This window comes from Mchenga conophoros, linkage group LG3 (genome assembly GCF_057382185.1).
Source record: "Mchenga conophoros isolate Kocher_MC1m ecotype Shallow Benthic linkage group LG3, M_conophoros_male_GT1.1, whole genome shotgun sequence".
In the NCBI taxonomy this organism is placed as follows: domain Eukaryota; kingdom Metazoa; phylum Chordata; class Actinopteri; order Cichliformes; family Cichlidae; genus Mchenga; species Mchenga conophoros.
Window position 1 is genome coordinate 70849098 of NC_140528.1, and position 22657 is coordinate 70871754.

At 43.0% G+C, this 22657-nt stretch overlaps 1 protein-coding gene across 3 annotated transcripts in view; it reads right to left on the bottom strand.

Moving 5' to 3' along the window:
- The window catches only part of LOC146580350 (phospholipid-transporting ATPase ABCA1), a 189483-nt gene that overhangs the window by 66058 nt on the left and 100768 nt on the right, over positions 1-22657 (bottom strand). For all 3 annotated transcript variants that reach the window (XM_085267020.1, XM_085267021.1, XM_085267019.1), the window contains 3 exons: positions 21925-22114; positions 7269-7363; positions 1596-1701 (listed from right to left, as the gene is read on the bottom strand). In XM_085267020.1, coding sequence (XP_085123146.1) covers positions 1596-1701; positions 7269-7363; positions 21925-22114 — 391 coding nt within the window. The remainder of the gene's footprint in view (positions 1-1595; positions 1702-7268; positions 7364-21924; positions 22115-22657) is intronic.

Sequence of the window (22657 nt, forward strand, 5' to 3'; positions counted from 1 at the left end):
GAACTCAACGCTCCAATTAGGAGCGGCGCAGTCAAAATAAAAGCGGCGAGCCGCAGCCTTGACAGGAGGGAGAGCAGCCTCTTCACTCACAAAACTGCTACAAACATTTAGCGCTGGGTCGTAACACGACGCTGATGATGGCTTGCGGTTTATTTATTTGTCATTTCTATAGATGAATGAGCACCGAAGCAATGTTTATACAAAGACGGCTGTGGCACTTTTTACACTGATAAAGGTTCAAGGAGAACCTGGAAGCAGTGTTGGGAGTAGCTTTGAAGCGTTTTAGTTATAAATCAACCTGCTGGACATGTTAAATATCCTGATTATGACAGTAGATTAAAAAGTAGAAATTTAGAAGAATCTGTCGTGACTTCAGCGGCAATCGGTTTATGTTGAATGTAATAAAACTTGTTTTGAATCAAGTGAAACACAACTAGGATGAAAATGTTCTTTATTAGACGGTAAATAAACACGCTCATATCCTAATTAGCTACCTTACATTTAAATTAAGGCCTAATCAGTAGTAGTGCACTACCTAGAACAATGTGAGATCCAATTATATGATTATATATTTTATTAGAAATTTAAATGGTGCGCTTGAAGGAAACATATTTAAAGGGTCTTTTGTTAACACAGCTGTACTTTATAAGAGGGTCAGTTATTGCTTATAACAAGAAAACTGCACTGTGAACCCAAGTCAGCATGCAACAGGTCACACAGTTTTAATGCACAATAATAACAAATTTATCCACGTTTGCACTTGTTAGTTACTGGGTATTTCATTTAGTCATATATTGCAAGCTTTATTGGGAATTAAAATCACTTTGCTGTTTGGGATGTGTGGTGCTATGTCTGTGTTGACGCTGCTGTGGAGCTTGAATAAAGTCAATTTCTGTGTGAGGTGTAGTAGACTAGTGTTTTTATGGTGCTTTTTACAAGTTTGTCTAAATTGATACAAAGTAGGCCACAGCTTGTTGCGCCTCATTAATGTACTACTAAATAAAGTGTGATAGTACAGTTAGAATGTGCTTATATTATATTATAATGTTATGTTATATTATTATATGAGGATTTTCAAAGGCTTCTAGGTACAATGTCTGTGGTAAAGCGTCCGATGCTGCAGACACTTGGTTTCAAAATACAGAATGTTAACAGGAGTCAGCATGGGGGGGGTCTGCCTGGAAGATTTCATGGCAATGCCTGTAATATTTGGGTGGATAACTGACTCTAGAGCAAAGTTGCAGACGAGACTCACGTGACCTTGAGCCATGCCTGTAATGCTCTTACAAAGGATAAACAAATAGTGCAACAAATTTCCTCTTTTTCAAAGACATTTCAGGTATCATCACACTGCTGATCTGAGGCTGGTCTTTTCTTGTTGCCATCATTTTTATGTACAGTATGTGGTGCAGGAACAGAAAGATGGAAAAAAAAAAAAAACGAATTTCAAGGTTTTGTGTGTCTTTGTAGATGCCCATGGGATATTTTCCAACAGTACAACTTCTGGCCTTGCACTACATTGTACTACTTTTCTACACCATAAAAGAAATTCAAATAATCCAGTGACTTTGTGAATGCCAATATTTATCACATACCTGAGCTGAACTGAATAGGCCTTTTAGATCTCTGAATGTATCCGTGATTGCTGCCTCCGTCACACGAACTTGAGAGTTGATTGCTCCGACGGAGATCCCTCCGTACCTGCAGTGTCAGGAAAGTAATCAGAAATGCACGCACGCACACACACTCTCTCTCTCTTTAAAGGCATCTACTTTCATGCCTGTGCAAATAAATCAACAAATCAGCTAAGACCTCATGTGCAGTTATCATGGTAATCACACATGAATTAACTCACACACATATAGGGAAGCCTCAGCACATCCCCCCCCAACAGCATGATCACACACACACTGTAATTACTACATGCGGTTTTTTCACCCTGAGCTTTCACAACACTATTTCTGTCTCGCTTTTTTTTTAGGTCCTCATTATATCAGGGGCATAGGAGAAATGTGAAACACTATTATTACTCTGCTCGTGTCACAAGTTATTGCCTAAGAAACATTCATTAGACATACGGGCTTAATACGATCCAATAAAACAGACAATCGCATCGCTGCTTATAACATTTGTATTAGTTTGGTATAGACGCCTTCATCTGAGCGCAGCGGTGGTGATAGACAGGAAGTGAGGGTGGGGGAGTAAGGCTGGAGGGTCCACTCAGCCGACAGTGAAATCGGGGACGATTCGGTTGCTCGGTTTGCATCCTTACTATTAAGGCTACAGAGGCGCCCCGGAAAATGACTACGTGAAATTACTTTTAAGTGAAACCTTTTCGAGGTCAGCTTGTGATATAACATTGTGATGATGGGACCTGCGGCTGTGGCTCCCCCTCAGAGTCACGCCAATGCTGCTTGCTCATTAGCATGTTACAGGCCATATTAAAGCACTCCAAGCTGCGTTCACAACTATTTTTTTCAAGTTCACCGAAGTTTATATGATAAATATTGGTATCAATTCCAATGTGGAATCTGGAAATGAGCCACTATCTCCAACAAATTAAAGGCAAATCGACCGCTTAGATCAGGGATGTCAAACTCATTTTACATCGTTGGCTGGATGAGTGTAAACGCCCTGTCAGTGTAAAGAAGTTTAACTCGCATTTATCTAAATATCTAAAGAAGTAGAAACAATAAAGAAGTGCAATTTTAAGAGTTTGTCAACGTGATAAAGAAATGCTGCTGTAGCAAAGGAAAGACATTTGTCAGTGTGACTCTTTGGACTTAAATTCTAAGAAATCTAAGCTTTTCAACTGTGGGACCATTTGGGAAAAAAGCAGATTTCAACAGTAAATCGTAAATTGTAACTATAATTTATTTATTATAATTGCTTACTCAATTAGTTTGGTGTATATGAATGGCCCTAAGGGAGCTCTTTACCAGCAGGAAAACCCTATGAAAACACAGTAAAAAGTCTATAAAAAGTTCCAAATTCATGCCCTACATCACATTTCCCAAAGCTGTCCAGTGGGCCGGATTGGAATCTTTGCCGGCTAGATTCTGGCCCCCAGGCCTTGTGTTTCACACCCCTGCCTTAGAAGCTCCATCTGGACTCTGTCCATCAATTTTTTCTCTGCCCTGAAGGAAGAGCTTTTTTATCAGCTTTCCAAAATTGCAGATGAAAATGATGCTTCAATTTATCGCTTTTTCCAGGCTCACAGCAAGTTGACAATTTCAATACACCCCTCACGTTTACACCCCTGGGCACACACACACGTGGATGTGCATTCTTGCGCTCGCGCTGCATATGCTAGACCAGGGGTCAGCAACCTTTAACACCCAAAGAGCCACTTGGACCCGGTTTCCACGCAAAAGAAAACACTGGGAGCCGCAAATACTTTTTAAAATCTAAAATGAAGATAACACTGTATATATTGTTTTTTTACCTTTATGCTTTGTGTGAACAACTAAAGTAAGTAAGTAAAGTTTATTTATTAAGCGCTTTTCACAGACAGACATCACAAAGCGCTGTACACAAATATTAAAATAAACGATACAATCAATAGAAATTATACACAGTTTAACAGATCAAATGTAAATAATGTAAAGAATATAAAATATGTAGATCAACAAAAAGCTTGTTTGAACAGAAACGTTTTTAACTGCTTTTTAAAAGAATCCACAGAGCAACTAAGGTGTGTTGCTTATGAAATCCATGAAGTGCTACAGAGAAAATTACATTTTATTTATGTAATTAACACATTTTGAACTCTTAAAGAAATATAACAAAAGGAAAGACACCCAGCTGAACTAAAATGATCCAGCAAACAAAAACTGTTGTGAGCCGCCACCCTTATATCGCCTTTGGGCTTTTGGAGCCTTGACCTGACTTTTAAAAAGTAATTGGAAAAAAAGCACTATGCTGCTGAAAAATGAAAAATATACATTTGCAAAATTCTGCCTAAATATGTATTTTACCTGGTTAATGTGTGTGGCGGGGCGTGGTCTGCAGCGCCGCTGCAGGGGAGGCGGACGCACCTGAGCGGCACCCGCAATCACGCCTCGCCGCCTTAACGTCTGTGCCGTCTATGCTGTTGTGTTGTCGGGCTGTGAGCAGAAAAGCTACAGCCGGCTGTCTGCGTACAGCAACCGTGTATGAAAAGTGGTCGATAAAGAGATGCTGAAAAGCAGCGGGTCTGCCGTGGTACGAAGACACTTTCATCTTCACGCACGATGAAAAAATAATAAGATATAATTTTATTTTTATATTTCAAAATCACAATAATCTTCCAATTTAGAACTACAAGTTAAAAAAAGAACTAAACACAAATAAAAGACACTTCAGCTAATTACTTCTAATTTATTCTCCCAAACCACCTGGAGCCGCAAAATAAAGACTAAAGAGCCGCATGCGGCTCCGGAGCCGCAGGTTGCCGACCCCTGTGCTATACATATACAGCACGAGCACACACTGCACAGAGGAAATACTTCTTTTTTTTTTTTTTTCTTCTTTTTTTTTTTTGGAAGTGACATCAGAAACAGTAGCATGTGACATCACGTGATGGCGGAGCTTCAGTTCATCCTTTGTCATCCTTTTTTTTTTTTTTTTTTTTTTTAATAGGACAGGGGGAAAGAATGAAAGAAAGAGGGGGAGAGGAAGAAAGAAAACCAAAGGGGAGAAGAGACGGTGAGAAGGGGGGGAAGAGAGAAAAAAAAAAAAAAAAAAAAAAAAAAACTCCTGGGTCACCTGTATGGAGAGAAAGAAAAACAAAAAAAAGCAGGGGAGACAGCAAACAACAAAGAGCAACATAATAATAATAATAAAAAAAAAAAAGCACCATCACAATAAACTAGCTAGTCATAGATATCAATAGTTACTAAATAATAAACGATATTGTGCAGCACGCAAGATAGACAGCGCACAGTGTGCTTTGAGGCAGCAGCCAAGAAAGCTGTAGTCCGCATCTGTGAATACCCATGTGTACACCTGTGTGCATACCTGTGTGGATCAGCATGCTTGCATTCCAAAGGTTTCTCCATGTAACGATCTGCTAGAGAGTGTGGGGAGCCACAGCCCTGTCCTCTATGGTATCAAGCAGGTATGGAGGAGATCAAAACTCCAGACATCCAGAGGCACCCAGAACACAAGAGACCAAGGAAGACCCACAGAGGGGCAGCCGCGCCACTGTCCCAGTAAGAGCTAAGGAGAGTCCCAGATGAGGGCTCATTCAGCAGCCGCGGAGCAGAAGCCAGGGGGAGTTGCAGTGACGCGCCCGTGAGCTCCGCCGGCAGCCAGCTGTGCCTGAGTGACCGAGCCCCAGGCCGAGAGGCCGGGGGCACCCCACCTCCAAAGTGGCCCGAGCGAGCCCCAATAAGCGGCCGCCAAGGAGTGAGCCGGTGTGTACCCGGACACCCACCCCCAGATACAAAGAACCACCAACGCACCGATACCTGAGGGAGTCCGCCACCGGCAGGGGAAGTGGTGGTGGGTGGAGATAGGCCTCCAAACCTTGGAGGGCCCGAGATGTCCCCAGAGAGGTGGCGTCTGATACCCAACCTGACATATAGACACAGACATACAGGCACACACAGACACAAACATCCATTCCCACCCTCATGCTCTCATATGTACTTCACACTCAACCGACGTGGAGATAGACATAAAGGGACGCTGTATACACGATCACACTCCCCAAGCGTACTCTACTAACCGGGTCTAGGTACCCTTGCCCCTGGAGGGGGGAACTGCACCCAGACCCAGGTGGTGTTACCCTTTTCCCTGCGGTGGGGAGAGGCAGACCACCCCGACTCCGCAGCAGCAGGGAGGCCCCAGACCGCAGTCGGATGGCCCACTCCTCCTAGCCCCCCCGCTCCAGTAGGCCGCAGAGAATGGGGGTGAGAGAAGACTCCAAACCTCCCTCCACCCGCTCATTGTAGTGTTGATGCATGTGTGTTCTAAGGTGTAATTAAAACCCAGGAGGGCATAGAGCTACCTGCCAGAGAGCAGCAGGTAAGCGCATAGTCCTTCCTGCTAGCCCTCAATGTCTACGTGTATTTAAAATTGAGAGGTGGGCAACGACGCCAGGGGTGAGGCGTACACCCTGATGGTAACTTGGACTCCGTGTATCGTGCCCACCCCCAAGATCCTATATGTATGTGTAATGAGGGTGTGAGTAATGTGAATGTCTAATTTGTGGGATAAAATTGAGGCAGAGGCAGCCAGAAGGGGACAGAGGGGGGGGTAGCCTCCTCTGCACCCTGGTGACATACCCCTACTCCAAGGCCCTGCATGTGTGGGTGGTTGTGGTGGAGCAGGAGGAGGGAGGCAGCTGGAGATGGGGAGGGAAGGAAGGGAGGGGCAGGTGACCCCTCCCTGGGGCCAGCTCCCCCGCTGACCCCAGTAGGCACTCCCACACTCCGCGACCCGCCAGGGAAAGGGGGGCCCAGGCCCATCCAGACCGGGGCCCAGCGCAGCAGCGCCCCCCGGCCCCACAGAGCCCGGGACAGTCCACCCAACCCCACCACAGAGAAAACTGCACCCACCCCACCATCCACTCGTCTTCCAGACTACATGAGACAATAGACGCCCAGGCTGAGATCTTCCTCCACCTCTCCTGTATCTCCCCCTCCTGCAGAGAGTTCCTGAGGGGAAGAAAGCTCCTGCAAGGTGTAACAATCTCCCCCACCGGTTGAAGAGCCCCACAGGCGACTCGACACGCCGGCGGCACCCTGCGCCAGGGATGGGCTCCCATGCACCCACCCGCCCACAACCCCGGCAACACACAAACCAGGACCCAAGGCCCCGAGGCCCAGCCAGGGCCCCGGCCCAGAGATGGAGCGCCCCCAGACCCTCACGCCCATCCCGGACCCACCCAGGGGCAGACAGGCTACCAGGTCAGTAACCCACGTCCATCACCACAGACCCTCCCCTAGCCCCGCTGCACGCAGCCACGAGTACGTGTACATGTCCAACACGCTCTGGAATCGTGATGAAACAGGGCTGAGCAAACACACCAGCCTAACGCTTACAATTAATCATTCCTCTCACTGACAGTTTGCTCTTTATGGTTTCACGCACTGAGATGACAGGTTAAGGGAAGTGCATCACAGAGCGGCCAGGCAGGATTTGCTCGAACACGATAACTGCATAACGACGAGGATGGGAACGACAGCACGACGTGCAGGACCTTTTGCTCATGTTACCGTTGCTGATCTTCTAAAGATAGACACACCGCCATTCACAACAGCAAACACAGTTATAAACGTTACCTTGTTTTACCAGACTTCTCAAAAGTCTTGACCAGGAAGTCCGTCATATTCCGTCCGGTTAAATTCAGCAAGGTGTCTGTCGTGTTCTGTATCCTCTGTGAAAAAAACAAAAAAAAACAAACAGTTGAATTGAAGCATTTTTTAAAAACTATTGGTTTGTTATTTGGGTCAAAATAGTGTTTTCTGGACCACTTGGTGGCACCAAAAACAAGACCGACTCAGATTTATCACCTCATAAATATGTTATTGGTACCTCCCCGTACCAATAACATACTGGTTGGTTCGGGGAGGTGCTAGCAAACAGATATATTAAGAGACGTGTTTCTGGCCAGCTGATGAATGTAGCTGCAATAGCCACTCTCCTTTCGACCCTGCTAATAGAAGCTGCTTGCTGATTTGCTGCTGTTTCTGCTGGACAGCTGGGGTGATCGGAGGCCTTTATTTTCACTGAAGGCAACGGCCTCCTGCTGCTAAAAATGAGATTCATCAGAGCGACACGTTAAAGCTGCAGACCATAAAAGCAAAGCGATGAGCTGAAAATGCCCCATGGAACTACTCGGTAATAATCGTCCGCGGGTTTGTCAGCACCACTGACACTCTGTGCATTGTACTGAGTCAGGCGATCCATCGTTAATATAGAAACATGGCTTCGAGCAGCTTTGAGTTTAAGATGCAGAAGACCTTTCCCAAACACTGTGTAGCTTTAATAATGCAGAGATATCCTAAAGGCAATGTTTGTTGATGCAGGCTCATGCAAAACAGGTGCAGTGGCTTTTATTTTATTTACTGTCTGAAAGGATATAAAAGCACTTTGCTTTGCCCGCGTGCCGTGGAGCATCCTGAGTGGAAAGGCTGACCACAGACAGACAGGCAGACTCCGGCTGACCCGCCCCAGAAAAAACTCATCCATTAAAAAACCCCAACAAAGCTAGAGAGCGTTCTGCATGTGGTATCTATCCACTCCACCGTGGAGCACATTCCCCCCAACTCTTATCATAATAGTCAATTAAGCCTAGCTATGGGAAGCCTGGCTGAAATCTACACCCCTGCCAAAGCTGGGGAAAGCTGTTTCTAATGTCAAAGGACCCTAATTAGATACCCTTCTGTGGATAAATGGGTACATTCAAACAACCAATTAAGCGAGGGTGCGACACATTGCTATGAATACACTCCACCTTGTGCAGAGTGATGCACACACACACACACACACACACACACACACACAAAACGACCCCAAGCTGCTTTAGCCCTGCTTATTTAAAGAGCTAACACTGCTAATTAGTAGAGTGATCCTTGATAAAGTGCAATTGAGACCCCTGGACTGAAATGCAGTTTACCAACGCCACCCACCCCAGCTACACTGGTTATCTGCCCTTGTGTACAAACAGCTTGATGTGTGAGCTTTGGGCAAACATAGTATGTACCTCTATACATATTACACTCATTCTTTCTCACTTGTATTATATGTCAGATTACTTTAGAGCAGCGGTCCCCAACCTTTTTTGCGCCACGGACCGGTTTGTGCCCGACAATATTTTCACGGACCGGCCTTTAAGGTGTCGCGGATGAATACAACAAAATAAAACCAGTACCGGTACCGAAAAAAAATAAGATTTATTCATAACACACGTGAAAAGACCCAGGAAAACCGAGTTAACGTAAAAAACGATAACAAAATAACGCTAAAAACCGATAAAAACCCTGAAAACCATACATTTCACACCCGAGTCTCACTCTCGTGGCCGGGTACCAAATGACTCACGGACCGGCCCGGGGGTTGGGGCCCGCTGCTTTAGAAGGCTCTGCGTCCATGAATCGCTCTAAAACGCACCAAATCAATAGTTTTTTGATTTTTTTGATGCTCTGAAGAGAGATTAGAGAAACTGTTAAAAATCAAATGGGAGAGGGAAGCAAAGGAGGAGAATTTTATGGAAGATGGAAGGCTAAATTCAAAATTGGACATGGGAGAAAGAAAAGGAGGCGGAGAACTCAAATTGCAAGGCAAAAAAAAAAAAAAAAACAAGCAGAAGGAGAATGTAGAGGAAGAAGAGGACCCATCTGGCTTATGAATCAGAGATAAGGGGGAGGAACAGCACAGCAACCTTGGTTTATCTCTGAACAAACATGCTTCCCTTTCGAAAAAGCCACAGGAACTGAGAAACAAACAAAACCAAGGAAAAAAAAATAAGAGCTTTACACTCCACTGTGTGTACAATGAGTTTATACCTGGGCATACAGTCGGCATGGGTCTAATTATTTTGGCCTTCGTCCATATCCCCCATCAAAAAGACTGAAATGGGGACATTATGCGATTGTGTAATACCTGGCTCTGCATCTCTTGTTCATTACCTGGAAACAGCTTCAGTCTGTTTGGCATTCTGCACGACATCAGTTCTCCAGCTTGATAGCTAGGTAAGCAAGAAGGGGTGAGGGAAATGTAAACTGAGGAGTAATCAAATCTGTTGAATGAGCTGGCATACTCGAGCACTGGAGAGATAAGAGAGCGTGCTGTGTTCATATTAATCTTGCCACCGGTTACATCGTGCTGCTCCTCAAAGGTGAGTTTTATCTGGTGCGCACAAAGAAAAGCAATCTCGGGGAAGAATCTTCCTTGCTTAAATATGTCAAATCGTACAGTCACCTGTTTTGCCACTGAATACTGTGGAGAATGGGGAATACAGAGTTAGTCATGCCACAATATTACAATACTCACTATAACAATCAATAGCATTACAATACAGCAGTTCTGCAACATTTAATACTACCGCAAGTGTCAATGCATGATGATACTTGTGTAATGGAAGAAGATAATGATTCAATAATGTTAAAGTTCAGGCTCTGGGGAGGCTAATCCATGACTGAGAGTGTTCAGCTGTATGCTTTTCTATCCGGGTATGCTTTTACTCATTTAATGCTGAAAAAAGAAGCTGTTGCCAATCAGAACTTCTTCCCACTTCCCACTTCTTTGAGCCCCAAACCATGACAGAGCCTCCACCATGTTTTAAAGATGGCCGTAGACACTCACCGTATAGCTAATGGCTAATAGCTAACATGTCTGTGAAGGTTCTCAGTCAAGAAGAGCCACCTCCACAGGACAAGACTCAGCAGTCCATCTGCATCTTAAGGATAAAAGACACTCTTTCGAGGATGCCAATGTTCACATTTTGGACAGAGAGGACAGATGGTTTGAAAGAGGAGTGAAAGAAGCCATCTATGTCCACTGTGAGCGACCATCTTTGAACAGAGGCAGTGGTTTACGACACCAACTCTCTGCCATCTATAATCCAGTTTTGAGATCCCTTCCCAGACGCCTTAACGCCCACTCACATCCTGGGCCATCTGACCTCAGGAATTCGTATGATAAGGTGGGGCCAGGTTTCACAATGAACACACCCGAAACTCTGGCTGATTGGGACCCACACCCAGTTTCACACCTTGGCTCAGGCGATTAGAGGATCATCAGGGGGTCCTTTTGTCCCTCTGTGGGAGGTCACTCCCACTAGGTTTAAATCTGGGACTTTCCACCATTTGACCTTAGAACTGAAGAAGCTTCTCGGATGAGAGGTGAAACGTCTTCAAGCATCTTAAAGAAGTCCAGACGCTTTTCTTTGCAAGCTCCTTTGACTAATAGCTAACACCGCTAACTAACACAGTTAGCGCCAAACGCCATTTTACAGATGGCTGTAGATACTCAACGTATAGCTAATGGCTAATAGCTAACACCGCTAACTAACACAGTTAGCGCTAACTAACACAGCTAACACCATTAGCTAACGGTGCCGCAATCAATGATTTGATTCAAGAATGTCACATTTGGATTCAGAACTCCATAAAAACTGTTGTCAATGATTTCCAATCAAGCTCCTGTGTAATCTGGCATACCTCAGCCCCTTTTGTCCCTCCACTGAAGAGGACGATGCATCTCTCACATCCTCTGTCAGGTCTTTGCTAGATTTCCCCCCATATTTCTCAAGGACATGACTTTCAGATCATTTTCATCTGCTGTAGTTATATTTTTTTTCAGGCTTGATAGTTCTTCTTTTGTCCTTCACTTATCCAATTTCCTCAAGTTTTTAAGGACACATGTCAACTTTTCATTTAATAGCTCTTTGGGAATCATCTTGTTGGTGCAAAAATACAATTTTATGTCTGTCAAACTGTGCTCTCTTTGACATTTTTTTGTAGATTCAACTAAAGAAATGGGAACAAGTGATTTTTTTATTTTTTATTTTTTGCAAGCGGCTGCTCGGAACAAAGTGCCTAAAGATGCTATTTAAAATTGATTCTGGTGTACCATTGGTCAGATACAAAAACTGGGCTGAACATGAGAGAAAAAGGAAAGAATGTCCCAAGAAAAGCGCTGAAAGATTTTCAGAAAGGCTGAAGGACTTAAAAAAAAAAAAAAAAAAAAAATCACAAAAAGGAAAAAAGTCTGGCTTTTGCACAGCACTGCATATTTGAAACTTTTGGTTTACTTTAAATGTATTAATAATCATAACGTCATGGTAGCACAAAGGGAAGCGATGTATTGCTGAATCATCATACACACAAACTTCTACATTGTTGTGAGCTCCTTCAGCTCGTTATAACCTGATGTGTTGCTAGTGGCAGGTGGCCAGTTGTATACTCATGTGTACCCGTGTCACATCACATACATGAGCGACGTTTTTCAGCTCAACATGCTCATTGTCCTGCATGATTATGTCCAATAGGATCACATCAGTTTAAATTGTGCTGAACAGGAGCATTAGCTAATAGCTAACGGTCCTGGCTTACAAACAGGCACCTACTAACCACAACCAAAAGCCCCACATGAAAGACTGAGCTGCAAGCATACAAGCCCGGTGAAAGAATTTCATCTAAAATCCCTTTTCCTTCTGTTTAGCTGCAACAAAGGGACTTCCTCACCCTCCGTTTGCCTCGCCTCACGAGTCAATGACCTTTCTGCTTTTGTTTTTGAGCATCTCTTGCTTTCTGCTGAGAAGGAGGCCATGGACAGGTCGTTTTACACCAAAATGAATCTGTGTGCGCTTGGAGTCAAAGTGACAAATCTGCAGGGTCCCGCAGAGAAAGGATGTGCCAGTATGCTGCGTTTGCCATTGGCTGAGGATGACCTGGTGGGGTTTGGAGCTGATCAGCACTTAACTGGATTTATTCCTTCAACAGCTGTTGTCAGAGACAAAACGTGCCCTCATATGTAAGGTTTATGGATTCATTATTGTTTTACTGAACCGCATGAATAAATTACTACATAAGATGCTGCAAATACAGCGGACTCGCCGACCCTCACTGAACAGACCAGCGAGAAGTCAGGGGTTGTGTTACATTATAAATTCAGTTCAACAAACACTTGAAGGCATTTGTTTTTAAGCAAATTCTTAAACCAAGAAGCAAAGTTACACAATACTAGTTGTATTTCCCATGTAGAATTATCCCTTTTTTCCTCTATCCAATGCCCTACTTCAATAGCCTGATAGATGAGGCCAAGGAGAGTAATTTGCAAACAAGCCGTAGTTAGGCCAGCCTCCAAATGATAAAGACATCAATCGTAATACATTGAAAGTGGCGGCTTTATCAATTCCTCCGCACGCATGACTGCCTATTCATCTTTGAAGGTTAAATATCACCAGCGAATGAGAGTCAATACCTTAGAATTGATAGAGGGCTTACTGTTGCCTGCCATTACCATGGAAACAATGATTTCACACTACCTCCTGCGGTGCCATGTCCACGCTTTTTTCTCTTTTGTATTTTCTGTAGTTTCTCAAGGGCATATTCGGAGGTTCGGCAGGATGAAAGATAAAAAAGAAAAGTACTGTGAAGCCAGCACGCTTTGTCATGATTTATTCAACATGGGAGGCTTTCCGGTCAAAGGGAACACATCCTCATGATGTGTTCGGCTTCCACGGGTGGTCCATGCCTCGGAGTAACATCAATTTAGTGCAACCTGCTACTGTCAACAGGTAAACGATGCAGCGAGGACGTGATATGCAGAAGTTCAATTGTTTATATATGTCCGGATATCTCTGTATCTGTGATGATATTATAAATCGTCACAGGCAGCAATTCTCCACGTGAAAAATGATGCTCGTACCGGATACCACTGTGGACGGTAACACTAAGAGAGTGGCCACGACCTTATGTACTACACTGTATACCAAACACTAAAGCCTATGCTTTGACCCACTGGTAGACTTGCAGTTAACAGCAGGGAGGCTTCAGAGGTTGGAGAAGGAAGTGTCGAGGGCTAGGGGTCACAGTTCTATACAAGAGAAGTGGATAAGCACCTGTGCAGGTTTAACAGTGGGATATCGGCTCTTACATAACTAAAAACTCACTAACAATTTACTATATTTGTGTTTACATCATAACAAGCTTTTTTCCCCCTGCAATTCAAACATTTTATTTTTTAAAGAATTAATGTGTAACTTTTACCCTCAACCACAGCACTAAATCTTAGGATGGGAGATACGAGGATTGTGCAAATTTCCAGGTAGGTCGTATTTAAACTGAATTTCTGAGATTTCCAACCCGGACGGTTGGAGCATCTCCACCAACCCTGAGTCGATAATCCAAGACGGCACTGAAAGTAAACAGCAGTGAAAGGATAAAACTTTTAATTTGCTGCATCGCTGTTGTTACAAAGCATTGACCAGGACGTGCTGCCGCAGTGTTTTTACGTACACAAAACTAAGTATTGTTCTGATGTGCATTTACTGCACGTATGGTTTAGCTAAGAAGTAAAGAAGTCAGTTTTTTCCTAGCTTTTTTGACTTTACTGCTGAAGCAAACTGAGTGACGTCAATCCCGAGCTTCAACGTCCAACTTCCGAGGCATCGGGAACAAAGCATTAGTTTGCTTCTCTCCTCTTGTCTTGATTGTCTGGATTGTTTTCAGCTTCGTCTCGTCACCCTCCTCTTTTCAATTACCTGATCACTCTGTCTGTGTGTATATAATAGTTTTGTCTCCCCTTTGTCGTTTGTTGTGTCTGTTCCTGTCTGCTTTTTTGTTTGCTTCTTGGCTTCGTTTTGTTTTTATCATCTGCATATGCCTAAATAAAGGTTTCCTTTTAGTTAATTCAGTCTGTCTTCACAGTCTGCATTCTGGCTCCTCAATCTCTGCGTTTCATGATAGCAAAGTCACACTTTTCCCTTTTTTCCTGATTAGAAACTTGTGTACAGTGTCTATGACCTTTTTGCAATCCTGTATAAAAACTAAACTGCAGTGTTTAACAATTAAATGAAGCTATTTTCCCAGCAAAATACCTCCCTAATGTCCAAGAAACTAAAGCTACTATTTAAGCTGTTTTTGTTCACTGTTCACTCACTTCTGTAGAAATCGCTGCTTGGTTGTCTTTAGGAAATATTCCTGGCTTGTCTCTCACAATCTTACTTTAATTCCTTCGTGCCTTATCTAATAATTGATTGCCAGAAAATGAAAGTGGGTGGCAAATGTTTGGTTAAATTCATATTCGTGATGCATCGCAGACAAATGCAATGTGAGGAGAATCACGCGTGTCTAAGTGAAGTCTGCAAAGATCGTTGATTGAGTGGGAGCTGCTTTTCTCAGGGGATGAGGCTGATGAATGCACCCCACAGTCTCTGCGCTTGTTTTGCACTCAGCTAGTTATCGCCACACACCGATCTCTGTGATATACTTCAGGATTTTGCATTTCACTGCGCTAAGTCCCGGCCAGGTGAAAGCATGTGAACCACATCATTGCACTAATTTATCACGGTTTCATCTGGCCAAAGAATGTGCTCCCAATACTAATCAGACTGCTTTTCATGATGTTTAGCGAAGTCTAATCTTCTGTCTGTATACGCCGTGTCCTTCATGCTGTGTGAACTCAAAGTAATTTCACTTTCTGCAGAATGCCCTTATGCCTGAGTGTGAGGCACCTGCTTGTATGTTTTTTAGGATGTCCTTGGTGTCGATTAGTTTGGCCACTGTGATTACTGCTACTGTGGCTTGTTCTGCAATTCCTGGTTTCTCATGTTTGTGACTCTCAAAGTCAGATTTTTTTTAAACTTCCTCTTGCAATTTCTGTTCCATGACACAGCCATGGCTTGTTTATCCGGTCGTTAAGTGATGACGTGACGAATCCTACTTCCGGGCCTAAAGTAGTCTGCGTTTAATATGGCTTTTGTGTTGTTAACATGTTTAATGTTTTGTATTTTCTTCTATTTGATCTCAAAAAGCTCCTAAAACAGTCAGTGATCACTGTTGACCTCCCTCGGCTTTTATTACCGCTAATCATTTATTTAAGCTCAGTTTTTAAAACCTTAGGATGTAACTACAGCCCAGCCCATGCAGCAGTATATGAATGACTAACCTCGTATTGTGGATGGATTATCTCAGTTGTTCTCCTGGCTGAAGTTTGGTCCTTTTACAGCATCCTGCCATGCGATTACATTTGTTCCTGACCACCGAGAACACTCACGTTAACTTTTATCAAGTGGAAAAAAAGTTAGCTTGTTTATATTATGCTAACATAGCTGTGTCGCTAGCGGTCACGTAGCACATCATTATATACCAGCTAGCCAAACTTCAGTAACCCTACAAACGTCACTGCTGTTTAGTTTTCTGTCTTCATTTATGCTGGAAGTGATAGCAGAGCTGTACGTTTTAATATGTTTCCAAAACCCCGCAGTCAGGACATGCTATATTGTATTTAGATAGAAGCTAGCGAGCTAACTCCCTGCTAACTTCTAACTCCATTAAATGTCATAAATTCCGTTTTCATGGATGCCTGGATGTTAAACTCAATTGTTACACCTGGTAGAGCAGAACGCTGATCATTTTATTAAAGATGAAAGACTTTAGACAGTTTTTCAACTCTCAGTAATGCCATAGTGATCGTTTGATATGTGGACCTGCAGCGCAGTTTAGGCCCAGACACGGCTAGTAACGTCAGACTTAACGACCGGATAAGTATAGTCGTACAATTTGGACATCTGGAAATTACAGGCCTTTGTGTCATTTGTGCCATTGGTGGTGCTACTGTGCTAGAGGGATGCACATAGGGTTGCCAACTCCCTGAAAAATAAATAAGGGACACCTCGTGGCCAGGGCCGGGCGACCCAGTTGTCTTCACCCTTCCCAGTGTGGTGAATTTTCTAGCTCTTTTTTTGTGTGTGAAATTATTTTTTTTAACCCTTTGACTTGAATTTGATTTAAGTAGATGCATATTCTATTCTTTGTGATATGAACACATGTGAAACAAATGATCATTTAGCCATTTATTTTTAGCTCAAAATGACAACATTAACACAGTAAAACAGGTCTCGTTCTTAAACAGAAGCCTGTCATGCTTAACTTTTGAGAATATAAGTAAATCTTTCTTTAAAAGAACTCTGTCCTGCTTAACTTAAAATAATAGAAAACAATAGAAAGAAAAATATTCTTGTAACAGTGCACATTTAGTGCATTTAGTACAATTGGCTTCAGTTGAGGTATTATTTCAGCTTTTCTAATGCTAATCAGCTGCTCCCGTTTGAAAACCCGCTTGTTCCCATGATTACGCATCTTAACTCATCATCATTATTCATCTATGTATTACTTTTATGTATTAGTCATCTATTTGTTGTAATCATCCATCCTTGCAGTCGTTTATTACACAAAATAAATTATATTATCACACTTCTGGCCACATAGCGCTGATATTCACTGCACATGCCCATATTAACTTTTTCCAGCCAGGTGTTTTCCTTTTCCCATTCTTCCCTTTCTCTGAGGGGAACAAACATTGCTGCTCTAATGCTGGGCTCACACTGTGCGGTTTTAGGCCCATTTTGAGCCGATTTTTGAGTGATCGGCCCGATTTTGGCCTTCATCGTGCGTCGTGTAGTATACGTGGGGTAACGAGAAGTGATTAACACCTCACGACCAGCTCCCGATCATCAATCGCTCGTGAGGGTCTCACCACAGGCGCTCACACTGCTCGCGCGCAAACACGTAAACGCCGTGAAAAAGACGGAGCAGCACGGCTGTGCAGCGTGTGATCTGGACACAAGCGATGGAGGCACAACTTGTAGAACTTTGAAAAGCTCATCCGAGCCTTTTCGATGTGGCCTCACAAAATTATCACGACCACAACAACCGTGAAAATAGTTGGATCTACATCGCTGCTAAATCACAGCTGCCTGATCATGTTTTTCATTAGCAATTTAGCAAAGTTGATGGTGGTGTGTCTGTGTGAGTGAAAGACAGAGAGAGCGAGCGACAGATTTTCTGTTATAACCTTAATTTTATGGACGCACAGTGTGAGCACTCAGGTCGCATCAGAGCATCGGGCGGTATAGTGTGAGACCCTGCATCGTGACCTACCAACTTCTAACCCCTGCGAGTCAATCGTGCAGTTTGAGCAAGAGCTGAATAACGCGACTGAAAAAAATCGCACAGTGTCTGCCCAGCTTTAGGTGTACTGTCGTCCGAGACTTGCACCGCAGTGACGGCGTTTGTTTCCCTGTTGGCCATGCTTCTTGTTGTGGTCATCTGTTGTCTTCCGGTATTTTCTCCGTAAGCGACCTTTCCTCGACCAATGAGATGAGCGGTAATCTGAATTGTCATACTCGAATTGTCATAAGTGTGCTGTCAGCTCATTGGTCACAAAGCAGGAGAGGGGCTGGGAATTATGTTTTCAAACAAAGCGTTAATTCCATTAACATTTATAGACTACTTTTGATTCTCACTGTATTACGGGACAAAGTGCGTCCCTTATTAGCTCAATACGGGACGTGTGCTTTTGTTTCTAAATACGGGACGATTCCGTATTTTAAGGGACGGTTGGCAACCCTAGATGCACATCTAATGGGTTCCTCTTTTCTATCGTTGTCCGATTCTCCACTATCTTTACTTCTCCATCTGCTCTATTCTCATCCTAACTTTAAAATAATTTTAGTGGCAGATTGTACAATAAAAACTTAAAATCCTCAAGGTTGTTTCTGTGGAAAAAGTAAAGTCCATTTACAGGACCTGGATTGGAACAAATTCGATTTTATAAATAAATGAGAAATGACACAAGTGAATTTAACAAGATGCAGGCCAAAACTGGCCTTCACAAATGGTCTTTTTACTGTGGCTAAGTGTACTAAAATGACCAGCCACTTACAGTACGACACGATAAAGTAGAAATTCAGTTAAGCACCAAAGTAGGAGCAAGAAAAAGGACAGGGGTTGTTTGAAAATTGAGAAGCACATGGAGATAAGGGGAAAAGAGCAAAAATGAAAAATTAGGCTTGGGAAAGAAAGCCCTTCATAGCTTAGCGGGGCTATCGGGAGGATACAAAGACAAGAATAACGCCTCAACAAATGGGGGACTCCTGACAGTGCTGTCATGAGCTAAGACGGAACATCAGGGATGGGAAAAGGTTACACAAAGGGCACTACTCTTGTTTTACTGTCTCAGCGATCATCCTTTAGCATGATTCGTGGACAGGTGCTCCTTTTAAATGGCCCTGGAGGGCCGTGTCGTGGAAAGGAGCACACGGCGAGACTCACAAGTTCAACAAAGAACTACAGATCAATGCAGAGTGTGAAAGTGCACTGATTGCAGAGTGGTGCTGTATATAGGGGGAGTGAAAGGAATAAGGTAGGGGAATAAATGAGCGGCAAATGAGCCCAGTAGTTTTAGAGAATATCATTTAATGTCGTGCTTGTTGGAGGTTATCGACTTTGCAGTTTTACCCTTTTTTTAACCACGGTCTCTTAGCACTTCCAATATGACGTCTCCAAATGCATCAAAGGTTTAAGAGGAAATGTCACAGCAATTATCAAATTAAACCATTTCAGTTCATGTGCCTCAATTAGTATTGTAATTTTTCTCATCACTGAACCAAGGCTATAAGTGCTTTGAAAAACTGATATTGCAATTGCTGTTTAAAACCTAACCCACAGAAGTTGACACCTTAAACCTCACTGAGGAAATTTACTGTTTTGTTTCTCTCAGTTCACTTCAATTCAACTAAATGTTATTTATATAGCAACAAATCACAACAAAACTTCCCTAAGTGTTTTATATTGAGTGGTAAAGACTCCATTATCACACAAAGAAAACAGAGAAAACCCCAACAATCAAATAATCTAACAAAACAAGTGCTTTGGTGACAGTGGGAAGGAAAAACTCCCTTTTTACAGGAAGAAACCTGTGAGGCTACCTGAGCTAGCTCACCAACATGAGTTATTTCTGGTGTTTGCGTTAAAGACATTTTGATCAACAGTGTTTGAAAATTGTAGAATAAAAAAATCTGATGTCACGATCAATGTAGATGCCATGGGAAGTTGGTATCTGCTGGCTTACCTTCAAACCTCCAGGGGAAAAACAGTAATTACTGGGCTGCCCACTCACCAAAGTATTATCCAGCATCCAGAAGTAGCATGTCATTGTCAACGCAAGCCCATGCAAAACCGGGAGAAATTAAAAAAATAATAAAAATATGCAGACACTCAGCCTTGCAGGACTAATCAGCACAGACCTCCACGTCTAGAAATAAAGATCCAAATGTAAAACTGCGAATTAGCTTCTGTAATTGTAATACTTCAAAGCCAAACCTCAGGCATTAGCAATCAACACTCCCCTGCTCATTTCCACTCTCTATCTAGGGTAAACTACTACAAACAAATTCTCAACCGTCATAAGTCTCCAAGAGGAAGAAAATATTGGCAGATTTAGCCGGGGTTAGCCATGAGCCATTCAAATTCTAATCTCTTAAAATGCAGGCACATGCCACAAAGCCTGAGCAAACAGACAAAGCCATCTCTAATAAAAATGACATTGGAGTGCAGTGACAGCTTCTCCAGCCATTCTCTGTCAAGCTTAGATTTATCATTATCATTGGGAGACAGCAGTGCAAATCATTTAGCTCCAAATGAGACACCGCTTTCACTCTGTGCCGTGATTGGTTCAGTCAGCAGGTGGCAGCTGGTAGACAATGATGCTGTGTCTCTAACTTGTCAATCGATCCCAGCCTGGATCAAACCCCTTCAGGTCAGGTCCATGCAACATTTGCCCCAGCTGCCATGTGTAGTGTTAAAGTTATGGTCCATAGAGTATTGCTATCCGGTCGTTAAGTCTGACGTCACTAGCCGTGTCTGGGCCTAAACTCCGCTGCATATATCAAACGATCACTATGGCATTACTGAGAGTTGAAAAACTGTCTAGTCTTTCATCTTTAATAAAATGATCAGCGTTCTGCTCTACCAGGTGTAACAATTGAGTTTAACATCCAGGCATCCATGAAAACAGAATTTATGACATTTAACGGAGTTAGAAGTTAGCAGGGAGTTAGCTCGCTAGCTTCTATCTAAATACAATATAGCATGTCCTGACTGCGGGTTTTGGAAACAAATTAAAACGTACAGCTCTGTTATCACTTCCAACATAAATGAAGACAGAAAACTAAACAGCAGTGACGTTTGTAGGGTTACTGAAGTTTGGCTAGCTGCTATATAATGATGTGCTACGTGACCGCTAGCGACACAGCTATGTTAGCATAATATAAACAAGATAACTTTTTTTCCACTCGATAAAAGTTAACGTGAGTGTTCTCGGTGGTCAGGAACAAATGTAATCGCATGGCAGGATGCTGTAAAAGGACCAAACTTCAGCCAGGAGAACAACTGAGATAATCCATCCACAATACGAGGTTAGTCATTCATATACTGCTGCATGGGCTGGGCTGTAGTTACATCCTAAGGTTTTAAAAACTGAGCTTAAATAAATGATTAGCGGTAATAAAAGCCGAGGGAGGTCAACAGTGATCACTGACTGTTTTAGGAGCTTTTTGAGATTAACTAGAAGAAAATACATAACATTAAACATGTTAACAACACAAAAGCCATATTAAACGCAGACTACTTTAGGCCCGGAAGAGGATTCGTCACGTCATCACTTAACAACCGGATTGACGTGTAGAGCCAAAGTGCTCAGGACTTTGGAGTTTGAGCAGAAAAGGTGAGGTCCTTTGCAGATTCTATTTGGGAACTGCATGCTATGAAATGTCCTAAGGGACTCTACAAGGTAGCAAAGTTGGGGTATATCTGAAAGGACACACTATGGGTTTATTTAAAGAGAATTTTAACAGGTGTGTGGAACAAGCTGAATCACTTGCAATGGCCAAGTCGGTATATTTTCAGTAGAATCAATTTTGGTCCCATTTTCATGCATGCTCGCTAGTTCACAAAAAGGGAAGCAGCACAAAAGGCTGATTTACATTTTGCAATGCAATGCAAATTCCTTGTTAGTAAGTACCTTTACGTTCTCAAATCAAAATGATGCTGACTGGGACTTTCAGACTGCAAGCCAAAAGCTTCCATGATAAGCATTTTTATTGTGCTGTTGTGTCACTGAGTTATTTTTTATTTTTTTACATTTAGACCACTCCGCTCTCTTACTGCAGCTTATCCCTCCATGACACACATTCAGTAAATGTATGCATTTTACCAAAAAGGGGGAAAGAACGCTACACATCCAGCTGGGTACAGTGGCCCCTGAATAGGCAGCGGCTCCATGTCTCGCTCAACAGACCTCAGAGAGATACTGACACATTCACTGTTGCACATGATCGATCTCATAAATCTATAAATTCACATACAGTACGGACCGATCCACCCACTGCACCACAGAGAGACACGATTTCCGGAGTCGGACACTAACCTGTGGCGGAGGAAGGCCGCCCGCGCCGGGCGGGCAGTCGGGCAACATCATTGTCCGTTTAGGAGTACCGCACTCGCAGCCGGGGGAGGGGTTAGACATGCTCCAGTTTCCATTCAGAAAGATGTCAGCGACTGACTGATCCACGGAGGGAGTGAACCAATCAGACCCCGTGGAGGAACAAGGTAGATTCCTGCAGGAAAATGAACATGAATATTTCACCGGCAACCGATCACCCCTGTCACCTACATCCATCACTGTATGCCTTATTTCCACTTTTTCTTAAACACTGGTGGTGTTTGGGGGATAAATCATAACAGTAGCAAAGCTTTATCATCGTTTTAATACAGCTTTGTATTTTTAAGACTCCTGGAAAATAACCACTTAATTAAAAGATTACAGTTTGTGTTTTAATAATGCATGCACAACAGGCCATTCAGAGCAGCTGCCGTAAACAAGAACTTCCGAGGACTCCGAACGCTTTAATATTTCCATCTCATAGGTTTAAACAGGTATTCATTATTCAGCTTATCCTGATCAAGACTGCAGAGAAAGCTCATTATTTATTGATCAAATTTGTTTTTACAAATTGGTTTTCAAAATCCTGCCAAGCATTTTTTTTTCCTAGCTCCATGCCTGCTGCTGGATTTGTCGGAAAGAGGCTGATACACGCATGCATAACAACTCGCCAAACATACACAGCTTGCAAAGATTCAGACTCTGTCAGTATCGTTTG